Genomic DNA, 19,757 nt, shown 5'->3' on the forward strand with positions numbered 1-19,757 from the left:
TCCTGCAAATCTGATGACATCATCAATCCACCGTGATTTAGGTCAGCATTGTGGTCATTTTTCCTCTCGTGAAATCCAATCCAATACTTCTTTTGTCCATCACTGATCTTGTCTTCGAGCAATATGCCCAGCCCATTGCCACTTCAGATGTTTCCCTCTTCCTACGATGTCAAAGACTTTGGTTTGATTTCTTATTTTTATTATTATTATTATTATTGTTCCGGGACACTCCAAGGAGTCGACAGACTCATCGAGGGAGGCCCTAACATCGTGTCTGGAACAACTATTCAACATTCACACAGTATCTATCATATCTTGCCTTGAACTCATTCACGGTCGTAGCACCCACAACAGACTCTGGAAGCTTATTCCACTCATTCACCACTCTCCAAGTAAAAAACCTAGCTCTAACACCCTTGTCAACCACGCTCTTGCCCAGCTTCCATGCATGGCCCCTAGTCCTCCCACCACCAGTCATATTTTTAAAAATATCTTCTGGATCAATCTTATAAAAACCCTTCAGTAATTTGAATGTCTCAATCATATCACCCCTCCTTCGCCTATCGTCCAATTTCTGCAACCCACAAATCCTCAACCTATTCTCATAAGGTTCATTCCACAGACCCGCTATCATCTTGGTCACTTGTCTCTGGACCCTCTCCACTTCCTCCCCATCACGAAGAAACCCTGGTGCCCATAACTGGACACAGAAGTCCAGATGGGGTCTTATCAAGGCTCGATACAGAGGAACAACAACTTGTTTGTCTCTGCATGTTAAAGTATTTTTCATAAGCCAAGTGATTTGGTGAGCTGTTTTAGTCACTTTTGCAATGTGCCCCCTAAACTTCAACTCCCTATCCACCAGCACTCCCAAATCCCTGGCCTCATCAATCTCCTGGAGTATGGTTCCACCAATACGATATACTGCTGCTATTCTTTTCACCCCAAAGTGCATAACCTTACACTTTGCCACATTAAACTGACATCCATTTTTCCTAGCCCAGTCCTCCAAACTATCCAAATCATCCTGTAAAATTTTGACATCCTGTGCACTCACAATTGCTCTACCCAACTTTGCATCATCAGCAAACAAGTGAACACTTCCTCTCAAATCCTTTCCAGTATCATTGATGAACAAATTGAAAAGCAGTGGTCCAAGAACATAGCCCTGAGGCACTCCACTAGTCACAAGACGTCTTTTTGACTCCACTCCTGAATAAACCACTCTCTGGTATCTCTCCTTCAACCACCCTCCTATCCATCTTACCAACCCTGTATCTATCCCCATCTGCTCCAGTTTACTGATTAGGGTTCCATGTGGTATCCTGTCAAAGGCCTTGGCAAGGTCCAGTAGTATCACTGTAAACCCATTACCCCTATCCAGTTCAGCCGTCACTGTGTTATAAAACGTGAGCAAGTTACTGAGGCATGATCTATCCTTCACAAAACCATGTTGTCCCCCATACAATATCCCATTTTCATCTATCCAATCCTGTATTCTTTTCTTGACTAATTTCTCTAAGACCTTGACAATGATTCCTGATATGCTAATCGGTCGGTAATTTACAACAGCAGTCTTGGAACCACCTTTATGCAGTGGAACTATTTTCCCCTCCTTCCACCCGCTCGGGACTAACCCAGACCCGAGACTCAAAATGGTCAAGGGTACTGACAATTCTTTAGCTGCTTCTCGTACTACACGAGCTGGTATACCATCCAATCCCACAGATGTATTGACATTGAGGTTATGCAATAGACTACTCACCTCCGCTTCATTCACCACAATTCCCGTATAATCTACTGGTTTATTCGTTTCTGCAATGTCACCACCTGGATGATATATTCTTGCAAAGTGCTCACTCAGTAACTCAGCTATCTCAACTGATTCAGTTACCTCCCTACCATCAGCATTCTTTAAAATCATTCTGCCATGTACATTTTTCCTTTTACTTGCTACATATCTAAAAAACTGTTTAGGATTCTCTTTAGCCTGCATGGCCAATGTTCTTTCATAATCCTTTTTTGCTTTTCTTACCACACTTATCCTTCTTATCCATGTATTCCTTCTGCGATCCAATCTCGTGATACCAAGCATACTTCTTTCCATTCTAAATTGTGTTGTTCTTAATTTGAATTTCCTTTGCATTCAGTGTCCATGTTTCACAACCATATGTCAAAATATGAAGAATACATTGGTTAAAAACTTTTCTCTTCGGGCATAATGGTAGTTAGCTTTTGAATAGTGAATGTAATTTTCCAAATGCTTTCCACCCAAGCATTGTGCGCCTTTTAATTTTGCCCATGATATTTTGTTCCGTTGATATCTGTTGTCCTAAGTATATGTAATGATCTACTTGTTTAATTTCCTCATTATTGATTTTTATAATATCTGGTTGGACATAGCTATAGATATCTAATCGTGCCGAAGTGAATGACTTTACATGTCATCATCATTATCAGGCATTTCGATCCACTGCTGGATGAAGGCCTTTCCAAGATTACTCCAAAACTGTCTGTCCATGGCTCTCCTTTTCCATGTCACTCCTGCAAATCTGTCCTAAGTATATGTAATGATCTACTTTTTTTATTTCCTCATTATTGATTTTTATTATTTCTGGTTGGACATAGCTATAGATATCTAATCATGCCGAAGTGAATGACTTTACATGTTCTGACATCCGTTTTTCCCATGCCCACAATTCCAGCCTATTCAAATCATTCTGCAAGTACTGCATAACAGCAACATTCCTGATTACCCTACCTGTCTTTGCATCATCAGCAAATAGCTGTATGTCGCTTGTCAAATCCTTCCCAATATCATATAACAGTGGTTACCTTAAATCTTGCAGACTCACCCCCCCCCCCTCCATATACTACTTTTTGATATCTGTCAGGTCAGCCTGTATTCTGTCAAAAGCCTTAGCAAAATCCAAAAGTATCATGGCGTATCAGTTCCCCTTGTCTAGTTCAATGGTAACATTGTTATAGAATGTGAGCAAGTTGTTAATACATGACCTTCCCTTAGTAAACCCATGTTGCTCATTGCAAAGTAGAGATTCACTGTCGACCCATTTCTGAATGCAAGCCCTAACCAATTTTTCCAAAATCTTCACTACCCTGCTGAGATACCAATTGGTCAATAGTTGGATACATCAGTCTTTGCACCACTCTTGTGCAATGGAATTACTATACCTTTTTTTCCATTCTTGCAGAATCTTTCCTGTTCTTAGACTCATATTAAACAGCCTCTAGTGAAAGGAATAGCGACTTCAGCTGAACATTCTTTTAGCACACGTGTGCTGATATCCCATCAGTCTCTATTGCTGAATTCTTATTCAGTTTGTGCAACAGCTCTAATACCTCATCCTCTTACACCTGAGTTTCTTCATCCAGTGAAGAGATAGCAGCGAGCTCAATGTCGCATACACCAGGTTGATAGCTTTTAACAAAGTGGGCACTCATTAGTTAAACAACCTCTTCTGCATCTCTGTAACCCTCAAGCCATCTGCATTTAGAAGTGTTATTCTTTCATATTCATTCTTTCTTTCTTTTACTTGCAGCATATCGATAGAATTCTTGTGTGTTGTCTTTAGCACACAGAGCCAGTGTTTCTTTTCATACTCAGACTTTGCTTTCCATACAACAGTTGTGACTATTCTAGCCTGGTGCTTATAATTTTCATAATGGACATCATCCTTATGCACATGGTATCCTTTCCACATTATCCTTATCTTACAAATCTCTTGTTTAATAAGATTACACATCCATTTGACTCCTACCATATTTATTCTTCAAACTCTCTGACACATTCTGATATTGCATCATTTAAGTATTGTTTAGATACTTGCCATGCACTGTCAATATTCTTCCCATCCAGCAACTGATCCCATTCCATTGAACTCAGTATACTTCTCAGTGTCATAATTTCCTGCTTTGTAGTTCAGCATGTAACCTTTTCTGAATGGAACATTAATAAACTTAGTCACTTCTCAAGTGAGTATTGCATGATCACTGTCACCAACCGGAGGCTGAATAGTTATGTCTTTATCCTTTCTTTTAGTGTTACATGGTGATCAGCATTCATTTTAGAAATTATAGACTTTACAACTTTGTTCTTTTAATATCCTGACGTTTCGATCTTCAAATTAAGATCATTATCTGGAGCATATACAAATATATAGGAAAAGTGGTGGAGATACTTAATGAGCAGTTCATAAAGATCTTTCAATCTTGTGAATGTGACTTCATGGAGAGATTGAGAGCAGTTGATGATGGGGAGGAGAGACTGACTGTAAGTGAGCAAGAGGTGTTTGGGGAGTTGAGTAAACTAGATGTAAATAAGGCTGTGGGACTTGATAATATATCACCGCGTATTCTGAAGGAATGTGCCAGAGAGTTGACACCTGCCTTGACATATTTTTTTAATACGAGTCTTGCACTTGGTCAAGTCCCTAAAGAGTGGAAGGAGGGCAAAATTGTGCCACTTAATAAAGGAGGTGATCGAACTCAAGCATCAAACTATAGGCCTATCTGTGTGTCAGGTGTTGTGGTTAAGTTGTTGGAGAAGCTTGTGAGAACTAGGATCCAGAGTTGGGTTGACAACAATGGTATAATCTTTGATGGACAGCATGGATTTGCTAAAGGGAGGTCGTGTTTTAGTAATCTACTTACTTATTACAATAAAGTGACTGCTTCCTTGGACAGAGGAGAAGGATACACAGTAATATACTTGGATTTCGCAAAAGCTTTTGATAGAGTACCTCATGATAAGTTGACAGTCAAACTAGAGCAGATGGGGTTGGATATTAGATTAGTGCATTGGATTGGAGACTGGCTATCTGATAGGTATCAACAAGTTGTGTATGGGGGTGCAATATCCAGGAAAAGGAAAGTCACTAGTGGAGTGCCTCAGATCTGTTTTAGGGCCATTACTATTTAACTTGTATATTAATGATATTGGCGAAGATTTGGATGGAGATATTCAGTTGTTTGCAGATGATGCAAAGTTGGGACGAACCATAAAGAGTAGTGAAGATGTTGTGGCCTTGCAAGAAGACTTGAATAAATTGAGTGATTGGGCAAGCAAATGGGGATGTGAGTTCAATGTTGCAAAATGTAAGGTTTTAAAATTTGGAAAACAAAGATGGGATGCAGAATTTATGCTTGGTGAGAATATATTGTTGGAAGTAGACGAAATAAGAGATCTGGGAGTGATAGTGGATAAGGATCTAAAATTTAGGAGACACATCGCCAAAATTGTGAAGACAACACAAAGACTTCTGGGAATGATGAGGAGGACACTGACGTGTAGAAGTAGGGAGATTCTTGTTCCATTGTATAAGGCTTTGATTAGGCCACACATGGACTATTGTGCCCAGATTTGGTCACCTGGTTTTCAGAAGGATGAAGAGATGTTGGAAAGGGTCCAAAGGCGACTGACTAAGGTAGTTTCTGACCTCTGGAATGTCGAGTATGAGGAAAGATTGAAAATATGTAATTTGCAACATATCCTGTTTCTCCTATATATGGTATGTTACAGGTGCAATAAATACAGTATTGCACAATTCCGTATTTATTCACAATTCCTATCAGACAAAAAGAACATAAACGACACATTAAATATAATAATTATGGTGAAGCTGGCCTTTCTGATCATGCCCTGTGAACACCTTACATAGAATTGACTGGAAAAGCACTAGTGGTGTGTAAATATTATTTACTATTATATTATCATCATCATCATCATCATCATCATCAAATTCCTGACATGTACACTCAAGAGGTGTACAGGATATGATAGTACTACATGAAAAATTTACATCATTACTACCTTCCTATCTGCAATTTTCCTCAAAATCAGTCTGTTACTCTTCAAGACTCCAACATTATCAGATCTTATATTTCTATCATCTAAGGCACTTTGTACCGTATCAATCCACCTATATCTTGGTCTTCCTCTGGGTACCAAATTCCTGACATGTACCCTCAAGAGGTGTACAGGATATGATAGTACTACATGAAAAATTTACATCATTACTACCTTCCTATCTGCAATTTTCCTCCAAATCAGTCTGTTACTCTTCAAGACTCCAACATTATCAGATCTTATATTTCTATCATCTAAGGCTCTTTGTACCGTATCAATCCACCTATATCTTGGTCTTCCTCTGGGTACCAAATTCCTGACATGTACCCTCAAGAGGTGTACAGGATATGATAGTACTACATGAAAAATTTACATCATTACTACCTTCCTATCTACAATTTTCCTCCAAATCAGTCTGTTACTCTTCAAGACTCCAACATTATCAGATCTTATATTTCTATCATCTAAGGCACTTTGTACCGTATTAATCCACCTATATCTTGGTCTTCCTCTGGGTCGTTTTTTTGCCAACCTGGCAGAGAACACTTGTTTTGCTAATCTTTCCTCACCCATTCTGTTTAAGTGACCATACCACCTGAAATTAGCTCTGCTAACACATTCCTGGATGCTGACAATGTCGAGTTCTTCCCTAATATCCTCATTTTTAATATGATATTGCCATTGATGCCATCTGTTCACGCCTCTAATCTTTCTCAGGACTCTCATATCTGCGGTCTCTAGTCTTTGGTCAAGTGTTTTACTTCTGACCCAGCTCTCAGATCCATAAGTTAAAACTGGTTTGAACACTGTCTTGTATACGGCTAATTAATGTTCCGACTAATTTCTCTCTTATTCCATATGAATTTATTCAATTGACTGCCTACCATACCAGCTCTGTTGATTCTGCTGTCTATTTCCATATTTAATTTACCATCTTCACTAAAAATCGTGCCTAAGTAGCTGAAATGTTTTACTTGTTCCACAGGTTCTCCATTCAGTTGACATTTTCAACAGTTCTACCTATTTTCATTGTCTTTTTAATGCTGACCTTCATACCATATCTATTACAACAGTTATTCAATTCAGTCAGGGAATCTTGCAAACTGCATTTATTTAGAAGTATAACATCGTCTGCATGAAGAAAAGAGCTGACATTAACATCTCCAGTTCTGATATCATGTTTAATACCAGTTTCCTTCATAATGTGATCTGTATAGATAATGAATAACAGAGGGGATAATGTACATCCTTGTCTCACACCAGATTTAACATTAAACCATCTTCTCGTACTTCCTTCAATTCTAACTGCTGACTTACAACTCAAATAAAGACTAAGTATTGCTTGATATAATGCCCCATTGACACCATATAATTGTAGCGTATTGAATAGCTTCTCTCTTGGCACCTTGTCATATGCCTTTTCCAGATCGACAAAACTTAAATACAGATCTTTGTTATATTCCCATGCTTTCTCAACTGTTTGTTGTAAAGTGAAGATATGATCATGACAGCCTCTATTTGGCCTGAATCCAGCTTGTTCTTCACCAAGTTTTTTCTTCCACAATTCTTCTCTATAAATTAATATTTAATTAATATTAATTTATAGAGGTTAATTAATCTCTCCTCCACATTTCCTAATAACTTCGTTAGTGGAGTTAGCCTTCTTGTTCTCGCCTGTGGTGAGAACAAGAAGACTAGTTTGTTTATTATGTTTCTGTGCATTTTTGGCACCATTTTAAACTTGTTATTGAAATATCTTAATAAAAATATGTTATTAAATACTAAATACACTAAAAACGTTAAAATCTATGCTAATATACTTTAAAACACTAATTTTCTAAGGGAAAAACACAATAAAACACAAAAATCACTAATTTTTACACAAGCGCTAAATTCACCTACCAACCACAGTGTATCTTTGAACTAGTTTCCAGACTTACCTGTATTTACCATGTGTGTATATATGTACCTTGGATTGCGAGTAACTTGGTCTGCGAGTGTTTCGCAAGATGAGCAAAAATTGTTCATAAATTTTAACTTGATAAACGAGCGACAGTCTTGCAATACAAGTACTGTATTACCTATACGCTTTGTCTGCCGAGTGTTACGTGATCACAAGCCGCTCGGGATTGTGGGTAATCGTCTCGCATGTGTGGTCTCAGTTGGCATACCTCATTCGTATAGTCAACATTCGTGCTAGCGTTGTGACCACGTGTGTTTGCGTAAAGCATTTTTTATTTTGTGTCCAAATGTAGTGACTGTTCTTTATTAACTGTACTATGACAATGGCCCCAATGAAGAAAAGGGTAGAAAAGGAAGAAGGAGGAGATGATTACGGGGGAAGTTAAGGAGGAAATCATCAAGAAGCGTGAAGAATGTATGCAAGTGGCCGCCATCGCAAGATTTTATAAGAAGTCTAGGGAGGTGTATAAAATGTGGGAAACAGTGCAAAATTTTGTAGAAAAGCACCACCCGAGTAAGGCTATGGCAGTGCGAGCGATGAATCTGTTTAATGACAATGCAGTGTCATATTTCCGTAAAATCCTCAAAAGGAGGCAAAAGCAATTGTCATTGGTAGGTTCCTTGTTAAAGTCGCACAAAAAGAAAAAGAGTCAACAGATAGCAGTGATTCCGTTAGTGATAATGAAAGTCGTCCTACCCAATATAATTACTGTAATATGTAATTGTAATGTAAATAATAAATTCGATTACTTTATGTATTTTGTATTAATCATTTTTATATGAATATTTTTGAGTTTTGGAACGAATCATCTGAGTTTCTATTATTTCTTATGGGGAAATTCGCTTTTATATACGAGTGCTTTGGATTATGAGCATGTTTCCGGAACGAATTATACTCGCAAACCAAGGTACCACTGTATGTGTATATATATATATATATACAGTGGTACCTTGTCTACCATGGACACACATGTTAAATCTAGTTCCTGTCGGCAGTTCAGTGATGCAATATTGTAACATGGCCCTAGAGTTTGAATGAACATGGTGGAAGTGAAATGGATGTGCAGTCTTATTAAGCAAGAGATTCTTAATAAAAAGATGTGGAAGAAATACCATGTATTTCTCATAAGGATGATGTCAATTGAAAATTATATAAGAAGCAGGCCAGAAGGGTTAAAACTGTTGTACAGAAAGCTAAGCATATGAAAAGAAACTGGCTCTACAAGCTAAAGACAATCCAAAAGAATATGTTGTGTTGCAAGTAAAAGAAATAATGAATGTGAAAGAATAACTGTCATCAGTTTGAATTAAACTTGCCAAGAAATCTTATATGCTAATCTTAATATGCTAACCACTCGGCCAGCCATGCTGGCCGAGTGGTTAGCATATCCGCTCTCTAGCCAAAAAGGCTGCGGGTTTGAATCCCGCTGTGGGCATGGATGTTTGTGATTGTCTGTGGAAATACTAGTGGTAGTTGTCAGCGGTAGATGGCATTGGTGTAGTTGCGGTCAGTTGATGGATTGTCAGTGGTGGAGACCGAGTTGTAGACTAGGTGCTCTCCCTTGATGAGACTTTGGACTCCCTGGAGGTGACTAACAATAATAATCATCATCATTATTATTATTAATTCAAGCTGATGTCAGTTATTCTTTCACATTCATTAATTAAAATTGTATACCTGTATTAATTCAGGGATCATGGCCTAGAGACTGGAAGAAGTCAGTTTTCATACCACTACATAAGAAAGGTGATATGAAGGTATGCAAAAATTATAGAACTATTAGTTTGATATCTCATGCAAGCAAAATTTTATTAAAGATCATGCTAAATAGGATTGAGGCCAAAGTTGAGGCAGAGATGCCCGAGGAACAAGCAGGTTTTAGGAAAGGTAGGGGTACCAGAGATCAGATCATTTGCCTTAGACAGATCATAGAAAAATATAAAGAATTCAGACTCCTCTGGTAATGTGTTTCTTAGACTACTCTAAAGCTTTTGACTGTGTTGAGCATGTGAACCTGTGGGAAGTAATGAAAAGAATGTGTTTTCCTCAACACACTATCAGGTTGATAGCCAACTTGTATAAGGAGCAAGAAGCCACAGTAAGAACAGGTGTTGGATTGACTGACCGGCTTCAAGTTGGAAAAGGAGTTAGGCAAGGATGTTTACTTTTTCCTCACTTGTTTAGTATATATGCAGAGGACATCATGCGTGAAGCATTAGATGAGCTCAGGATAGGAGGTAGATTGATCAGTAATCTGAGGTATGCTGATGATCCAGTGCTCCTTTGTAATGACATGGAAGAACTAGAATTAATTCTTGACAAAGTTAACAAGATCAGCAATAACAGAGGACTTCAACTCAATCCTAGCAAGACAAAGATCATGGTTCTCAAAGGAAAAAGAAACAGAGATGCTCTTGAGAAACAAGTGTATCTTAATGGAGAATGAATTGAGGAAGTCAGCAAGTTGGAGTACCTGGGCTCCATTATTAATGTGAAGAATTGCTGTTCAGAAGATGTCAGAAAAAGGTTAGGAATGGCTAAAACAACAGTCAGAGACCTGTCTCAAATCTGGAAGGATGGATCTATCTCCAAGGGAACAAAGTTGAAGATTTTGGATGCAGTTGTTTTTCCAACAGCGACTTATGGATGCGAGACTTGGATCCTAAAGCACTCAGATAAGAAACGGATATCTGCTTTTGAGATGTGGTGCTACAGAAGGCTGTTGAGGATATCATATACTGAAAGGCGTACAAATGAATGGGTGTTAGAAAACATCAGTAGAACTTTAAGGCTCCTTAAGAATATTGACAGAAGAAAGTTAAAATATTTTGGACACATAGAAAGGATGGAAGGAGGACTTCTCAGAACAGTAATAGAAGGTAAAGTTCTTGGAAAAAGAGGCAGGGGTAGACCATCGATGGGATGGATGGATGGATGGATGGCATGTGTGGAGTGACTGATCTTCAGAGAGTTGAGGCTGCCAGAAAAGCAAACAACAGGACTACAAGGTGAGGCCTGGTGTGGAACATCACCTAGCATCGGAGTGGCCTTATGGCTTCTGTAGATGCTCAGTGAACATAGTAGTAGTATTAATTCAACCTTGGAGTCTTCTCTGAGTGTGGTTTCCACAAATGAGATCTCAATAAAGGTTAGAACCTGTCTGGGTAATGGCCCTCGCATAATGCATAGCATTATGCAGGTCTGAAAGGAAGTGTGCTTTGCATTATGGGATACTAAGGCAATTGATCTGAAGTCATCAGCCTCTAGTCATGAAGATACTTCACATGTGAAACTTTTTTGTTTACACTTGATAAAGGATTAAAGAAGAATATATTTTTTTGGCAAGTTTAATTTAATTTATAACCAAGTGAAAAAACTTTATAGAGTTCTCATTAGTGTGGAGGGTATGTGTGTGGTAGATGTAGAAGAGATTGTTCAACTAATGGGTGCCCATTTTGCTAAAAGCTATAAACCTGCTGTATGCAACTTACAAGGGGGAGGGGCTGAAAAGTTCTGATAAACACCTAGAACAAAAATAATATTAAAGCAGTTGATATAACCACAAGAAAGAACATATCTTAAAACCCTTTAACCCCCATGTTTCATCAAATTGTAATAATTTGTTCTTTTTCTTTTAGGATATATAAGAAGAGTTGCTTTAATATCAGTTTTGTTCTAGATGTTTATCAGAACTTTTCAGCACCCCTTGTAGAACTCAGTGCTACCTCTATACCATAGGAAGAAATTCAGGTGTAATAGGAGGAGGAGGAGGTGCTAGAGCTTTAACATAAACTCAATATGAATTTGGCAATAGGGACTTTTGGGATATCAACATGAGTGTTAAAAGCATGTTCAGCTGAACTGGCTGTATAATTTGAGTCCCAGTACAGGGAGGATTCCACAAGAGCAGAAAGAATGCATAATAATCCCATTTGAACAAAGATGGTGCAAAGACTGATTTATCTAACTATTGACCAATCAGTATCTCTGGAGTGTCGGTGAAGAATTTGAAACAGCATGGTTTTACTAAGGGAAGGTCATGTTTGAGTAATTTACTCACATTTTGTAATGATGTGATAGTTAAGTTAGACAAACAGGAATGGATACAGTATGATACTTTTTGGACTTTACTAAAAGCTTCGGACAGGATTCAGCATGGAAACTTATTGCATAAGTTAGAAGATATGAGGCTGAATTATAAATGACTAGTTTGGATAAGAGCATGGCTGACTAATAGATATCAAATGATGTGGTATATGAGGCATGTAAGTCTTTAGGTTTTAAGGAACCAGTGGTGTACCCCAGGTATCAATCCTTGGTCCATTGTTATTCAGTCCTTACATCAATGACATTAAGAAGAATTTAACAGGAGACACAGCTATTTGCTTAGAATGCACTGCTTGCTGAATAATTTGAATAGGCTAGAATTGTAGGCACATGAAAATGGCTGTCCATTTTCATGTGCCTACAATTGTGTTAGTAAATGTTATGTTATGCACTTTGATGTTATGAGATATCTAGTGGTGTATTATATTGTTGAGATTAATGCTAAAAGAAACTGACCAGGCTAGGGATTGGAGTTTTAGTAGATAGGAAGTTGAAGTTCAGGGGCCACATAGAAAAAATTGCAAATACTACTTAGAAGATAATTGCACTGCTGAAAAAGAATAAGGATGTCTTTTTGCCTCATTACAAGGCTTTGATATGACTTCATGTAGACTTGTGCACTGATCTGGTTTTCGAGGTGACGTGGAGAGGATGCAAAGGAGAGAGTGTTAAAGATAATACTTGGACTGTGAAAGGTGGATTATGAGAAGAGATTGAGAAGTTGTGGACTGCAGATGCTAGCAGACAGCAGAAAGAGGGTTGATAAGATAGGCGTACGAACTTCTGAAAGAGTCATACAGGATATCAGTAGGTGGAATTTTTCATTTTATGGAGGGTGGGGAAAGGATGAGAGAGAATACATGGAAATTGAGAATGAATGTAGTTAAGGAAGTGGCTAGAACTAGATTTTCTCTCATAGAGCATTGCATGACTGGAATGACTTGCCTTTGGAGATCTTGGGTGCAGATAGTTTGAATGAATTTGCAAGAAGGTATAACATGTTGAGTTAGTGATATGTTTTCTCTCTCGATGAGTCCCTCACTCCCTGGAGTTTTTTGTAATAATAAAAAGAATTAATGATCGAATGAGTCATATCATATTATGTATCTCATTTGATCATTAGTTCTTATTGTAAAACAGGTGGTTTAAATTTTAGAATATAGGAAAAATTCAACTGACTTTGAAAACTGCAATAAATGATAGTTTTGAGCATAGTATTATCATCATTAAAATGAAAAGTGTCTACTGTGGATAGATACTTTGCCAGTGGTTGTATTCATGAGATAGGAATTAAACAGAGGAAGATGTGATATAAAGTGAATGCAGTTTTATCTTATATAACTAAAAATTCTTCATTTGCTACCAGCATTTTGATCCAGTGTCTGAAAACATTTTCAGTATATTCAGCAAGAACACCCATTGAAATAACTTGATGATTAGGTATGCATAACATAAGGCATGCACTATATATAGAATGTTAACAGTACGTGATTTTCATTTAACATTAAATTATTTCTAATATATCAACCATGTGCTGCATGGTCTGAAGATTGCCAGAGGAATCCAGTATACTCTGTGTGAGATTTTTATATATATATATATATATATATATATATATATATATATACACCTCATTTTCATCTTCTTACCTAATTAAGCTGAATGGCTTAACATTACCAAATATCCTGACTTTATATATTTATATAAACCCATCGATTGTCTCGATAGGATAGTTAATCCAGTCTCCATAGTTACATACATTCCTGAAATGAAATAATTTTAGTCAATTTTTTGTTCAATCTATTATTTGATATTTCATGGTTTTCCTTAAATAATCTTTTAGATTTAAAAGTATTGCCTCACAGTTTTAGTAATGTGTCCCCAAAATTTTAGAGGACACGTTAAATTCACCAGCTTCTCATTTTTTCTTAACTTCTTCCCACCTAGAACACTGAGGAAATTCCTTTAATTCTCACATTGTTTTATTTCCCTTTTTTATAGATGGGTACTATGTGAACTGTTGCAGTTTGTGAATGATTCTCTGTACCAGCTGAATTAAATTATGTATCTGTATAACTGTGTAACTTTGTACCAGCTCAATTAAATTATGTAGTTGCACACCACTGATCTGTTATATCTCCATATTTGAGCATTTCTTGTCAAATATTAAGCTCAGCCAATTTCAGCTGCCTTTCTGCATTTCAGTTTTTTATTTAAAAAAAAAAATTTTATTGCTTTGCTACATATGCACTCCTGATTTATTATTTCTATTTTTTTTTTTTTTTAAATATCACACAAGAGATATCAAGACCTATAACATTATAACAAGACCTATAACAGAAAGAAACCTGCTAATGTGTTTCTTGAAGAGTTATTATTATTATTATTATTACGGACAACTCCAAGGAGTCCTTAGACTTATTGAGGCAGGCCTTAACATCATGTCAAGAACAACTATCAACATCCACACAGTATCTATCATACTTTGCCTTGAACTCATTCACAGTCATGGCACCTACAACAGACTCTGGCAGCTTATTCCACTCATTCACCACTCTCCAAGTAAAAAACCTAGTTCTAACACCCTTGCTAACCACACTCTTGCCCAGTTTCCATGGATGGCCCCTAGTCCTCCCACCACCAGTCCTGTTCTGAAAAATATCCTCTGAATTAATCTTATAGAAACCTGTCAGTAATTTGAATGTCTCAATCATGTCACCCCTTTTCTGCCTATCAACCAATTTCTGCAACCCACAAATCTTCAACGTGTTCTCATAAGGTTCATTCCATAGACCTGCTATCATCTTGGTCACTCGCCTCTGGCTCCTCTCCACCTCCTCCCCATCAAGAAGAAACCCTGGTGCCCAGATCTGGGCACAGTAGTCAAGATGGGGACTTATCAAGGCTCGATACAGAGGAACAGTAACTTGCTTGTCTCTGCCTGTCAAAGTATTCTTCAATAACCTGATTTGATGAGCTGATTTAGCCACTTTTGCAATGTGCCCACTAAACTTTAACTTCCTATCCACCAACACTCCCAAAGCCCTGGCCTCGTCAATCTCCTGGAGTACAGTTCCACCATTGTGGTATACTGCTGCTAATCTTTTCACCCCAAAATGCATAACCTTACACTTTATATCTTCAAGGCTTTTGACTGAGTTTGGCGCAAAGTCTGTTATGAAAACTCCCATCATTTGGTCTTCCCTCTGACTTCCACAGTTGGGTAGCCAGCTTTCTGGCCATATGGTCACTTCGAGTGATTATGGATGTCTTCTTATCTTCTGTCTATACAACTAATGCTGTGGTCCTGCAAGGCTCTGTTCTCCTGTCCACTCTCTTCCTTCTATACATAAACAATTTACTTCAGCTGACTGCCAACCCCAGTACACAATTTTGCTGGTGACTGTACATTGCACTCCTACTTTTCATTTTACAAACCTTACAAAGCACAAATCAGCAAAACTTCCAGCACTCTAATCTCTACTTCCTTAAATTCTGATCTTCAAAGTATTCGTCACTGGAGTTTGGATAACATTACCAACCTCAACGCTAGCAAAATGCAGCTCAGCATTATTTCCTACAAAAAAAGAACTCTGTTCTTCCAATCTTGCCCTTGACAATACTCAAATCTCTATTCAAGATGATATTTACCTTTTTGGGATAATTCTAACCTCTAATCTCACTTGGTACAAACATACAAATGCACCTGACTATTGAATACTGCTCTTGTATATGTAGATGGTGCCTTAAGAGCTCCCTAAAAATACTGGATTCTATACAGAAAAGAGCAGTTACATTGATTGATGATGCCTCTCTCACTAATGCACTTCACCCACTTCACACAGGCATTCAGTCTTTGCAGTCTGAATCTTCTATAAATACTTCTGTGACTGTTGTTCATCAGAATTGGCATCAATAATTCCCCTGTTCTCTTGCAAATCTATCCAAATGCATGCAATAGCTAACTAACACCCTCTCACAGTTTAACTCCAAACCCACAGATCAAATTTCTCCTTTTCTTTGTTTATCCCTTTTGCTGCTGCCCTCCCCTCTGAAACAGTCTTCCATTAGATGTTTTTTCCCAAGGAATACAACCTACAGCTTTTCAAATCAAATGTGAATAAGTTCCTTATTGCCTATCCACCATACTGGTGTACTATATGTTGACTAATGTCTTGTGGATGGCTTCTCCGTGAAAAAAAAAAAAATATTGTATGTATAGTGATGCACATCAAAGCAACCAATTCTGATAAACAGCAAACATAGAAGTATTTATAGAAGATTCAGGCTGTGGCTGAATGTCTGTGTGAAAGTGGGTGGAGTGTATTAGGAAATATGACTTCTACATTACTTCAACCTTGGTATCGCTTCTGGGTCTGGCTTCTGCTGATGAGACCTCAATGAAGGTCAAAACCAGTCTGGATAGTGACCCTTCTCATAGTGCATAGCATTATTCATGTCTGTAAGAATATGTGCTTTGCATTATGGGATACTAGGGCAAGTGATGTGAAGTCATAACCTCTATATACAAGTAGCCTAGTCATCAAGTTACTTCACACGTAAACTTTGTTTACTTACACTTGGATAAAGGATTAAACCAAAAATATAATTTCTTGGCATTTTTAATTTATAGTATAATGAAGTGAAAAAACTTTCAACATCTTATGGCATATGTGGAACAAGCATTCACAATGCATGTGTACTCTCTCTTTCCCAAAACCAATTTCCTGGCATAATTTTTTTTACGTGAATCCCATCAACAAGAGGATATTATTCTATAATACATTTATATTAGTACTGTGGATGGTCTAAGGATTAGATAATTCAAAAACCCTGCTCTAGAGACCAAACATTTCACTTTCTGAAATCACTTCAATTCAGGGTGGTAGCCTTCCACTGGCAGACAAAATTCATCTACTACATCAGAGTAGCAGTTTACCTTAGCTTGACTTAAAACTAAAGTTATCATCTAGTTTCACTAAACATATGCAAAATTAATTACATGTTATTTGCTTGCTTATGTATATATTTTTTCCAGCAGATGTAAGATTCAACAAACCATTCCATATAGGAGTTTCTGTTCATGGCATTTCTGATGAAAATAATAGGATTGTTCTTCTAGATGAACGAAGCCATAATCGTGCTCGTGAGCTTCACTGTTTAAAGCAGGTAAAAGAGAATTTTAAGTTTAGTTTTCTTTACTGCTGTTTTTTAGTATTTTAAGTAGAAATAATACTATCCGAAAACTTCAGAATTTTTCTTCTTTCATAAATTATTTGCTTGTTCAAGCTTCAAAATATACCATTTGACTCATAGATTTCCTACAAATCTTTGTCCTGTTGGTCTACGTTTCCTTATCAGCTTTGGAATTCTTCTTTCCTCCATTCTCTCTATATATTTTCATTTTATTTTGTTTCTATAATTTTCTATGACACTGCTGATATGTTTTACTCTGTTATATTATCCATTCTCCTAAATCTTTTATTATACCCTTTCATGCTTCTCAAAAGTTTTTATATTTCATCTCGGCATGACATATTTTGCTGAAGTTCTTACTTCTGATTATCTAGGAATTTGATCCAGAATATAATTCTTCTTTTTATTGGGATTAGAAGCAGATGAAATTGTTTAAATGAGTGCTCACACTGCTGAGATCCTATCAACTAAGTGTATGTAACATGGTGTACAATGCTACAACTACACTGGATGAAGAGATAGAGGTGCATAACAATGCAAGAATGACATTTGAGAGCTGTTGCATAACCTGTGGATATCATTTCAGAAGTAGGACCAAATGGAATAGCAGCATGTGTGTTAAAGGAATGTTCAGTCAAAATGGCTTGGCTGTTAACGCGTTTGTATAACTTGAGTCTCAGACTCTCAGCTCAGGAAGGATACCACAGGAATGAATGAATGTATGATAGTTCTGTTGTACAAGGGTAGTGCAAAAAAACTACAGTGGTGGTGAAAATTTTGGAAAAGTTGTAAGAACTCGCATACAGAAATGGGCTGACAGACAATCTAAACTTTCTAAAGAACAGCATAGGTTTACTAAAGGAAGGCTATCTCTGAGCAATTTGCTCATGTTTTATAAATAATGTTATTGACTGAGTTGGATAAAGGGAATGGATTCACTGTAATACTGTTGAATTTTGCTAAGGCATTTCATAATTGGTGTCAGAAAAGGCATTTGACAAATAGGTACCAGAGAGTGGTATATGGAGAGTGTGAATCTACCAGCTTAAAGGTGATTTGGTGCTCCAGGGATCAGTCCTTGGATCATTCTTCAGTCTATACATTAATAATGTTGGGTAGGACCTGATAGAAAATGTTCAGTTGTTTGTCTGATGATGCAAAGATAGGTAGGTCAATCAGTGATGCTACTGATATGCAGCACTTAAAGAATGATTTGGATAAGCTGGAACTATGGACAAATGATAATGACTATCAATTCAATCACAGTAAATGTAAAGTTATGCATTTTGTCATGATGAGATTTCCAACGGCATATTTTATTGGTAGGATTATATTACAAGAAATTAATGAGGCTAGTGATCTTGGAGTTATAGTGGATAGGAAACTGAAGTCCAAAGATCACATTGCAGAAAATGTAAATACACTTACAGGATAATTTCAGTGTTGAAATAAACATTGATATGTAATGACAAAGAAGTTATTGTGCCTCTTTACATGGCCTTGATACAACTGCACCTGGACTACTTGTGTGAAGATTTGATGTCCTGGGTTCTGAGGGGATAAAGAAGCCATGGAAAGGATGCAAAGAAGAGTAACAAAGATGATATCTGGACAGATTGAGAATATGTGGACCGCAGATGCTGTTAAACAGGAGAAAGAGGCATGATATGATAGAGGTTTATTCTGAAAGAATGTTATAGGTTATCAACTGATGAAATTTTTAGTTATGTGAAAGATAGGGAGACAAAGGGACATCTATAGAAGTTTGTGTACTATTAAGAAGGGGTGAGAGCTAGATTTTCCTCTCACAGAGCAGTGAGTGAATGGAACAGTTTTGCCTGTTGAAGTAGTGAGTGCATCAGTGTGAAATGAGTTGAAGAGAAGGTGTGAAAGTTGGTGCTGGTGATTTACAGCCTCCTTCAATGAGTGTTCTTGATTTCCTGAAGTTCCTAGATAATAACAATACCGTCATAAGTTTAATTTAAGCTTGTTTTTTGTTTTTTAAGCTGTCTTGTATAGAGTTATCTTGCCCAGATGAAGCTACTAATCAGGTGGCAAAACTAGTAGGCAACATTCTGTATCAAAAATCTCCAACCTATTAAATCCAGTTTATATCACCTTATAATATATAGCGGTCAGGGGAAAAAAAAACATTCATCATAATAATACAGTCATTGGAGATGTTGATGTGCCATAGCTCCATTTTGTCTATTATCACACAAAAAAATTGTATGCATTATCAGACTAGTTTGAAAATATCGACTATAATTTATCGCATTTTTGAAATTTTATTATAGTTTTATATTGCACACACACACAAAAAAATCTTAATTTTAACTGAAAGATTATATAATCTTTCAGTTAAAATGGACATATATTCTCCATGTATTAAGGCTTAAGTGCTGGGAGAAACTCATGTTAGAGGCTTAATGAAGTGAAACAGCCTTGAGAAAGAATTGAAAATATTATTTAAGTGTTCCAATATTTCAACTCGGTTACTAAGACATCGTCAGAGAGTACAAGTCTCATATTGTACTCACTGACAATGTCTCAGTAATTGTGATGAAATATTGGAAGAATTAAATAATATTTTAAATTCTTTTTTGGTGCTGTTTCACTCCATTA

General features: G+C 37.0%; 1 protein-coding gene across 1 annotated transcript in view; it reads left to right on the forward strand.

The window, feature by feature from the left end:
- Positions 1–19,757, forward strand: part of LOC150094186 (transmembrane protein 181) — a 324,122-nt gene that overhangs the window by 78,114 nt on the left and 226,251 nt on the right. Inside the window, exon 4 of the mRNA XM_090411991.1 lies at positions 16,978–17,105. Coding sequence (XP_090268117.1) covers positions 16,978–17,105 — 128 coding nt within the window. The remainder of the gene's footprint in view (positions 1–16,977; positions 17,106–19,757) is intronic.

The sequence above is a fragment of the Typopeltis vanoorti genome, chromosome 22 (assembly GCF_054136105.1).
Source record: "Typopeltis vanoorti isolate ZY-2024b chromosome 22, IOZ_Tvanoo_1.0, whole genome shotgun sequence".
Lineage (NCBI taxonomy): Eukaryota > Metazoa > Arthropoda > Arachnida > Uropygi > Thelyphonidae > Typopeltis > Typopeltis vanoorti.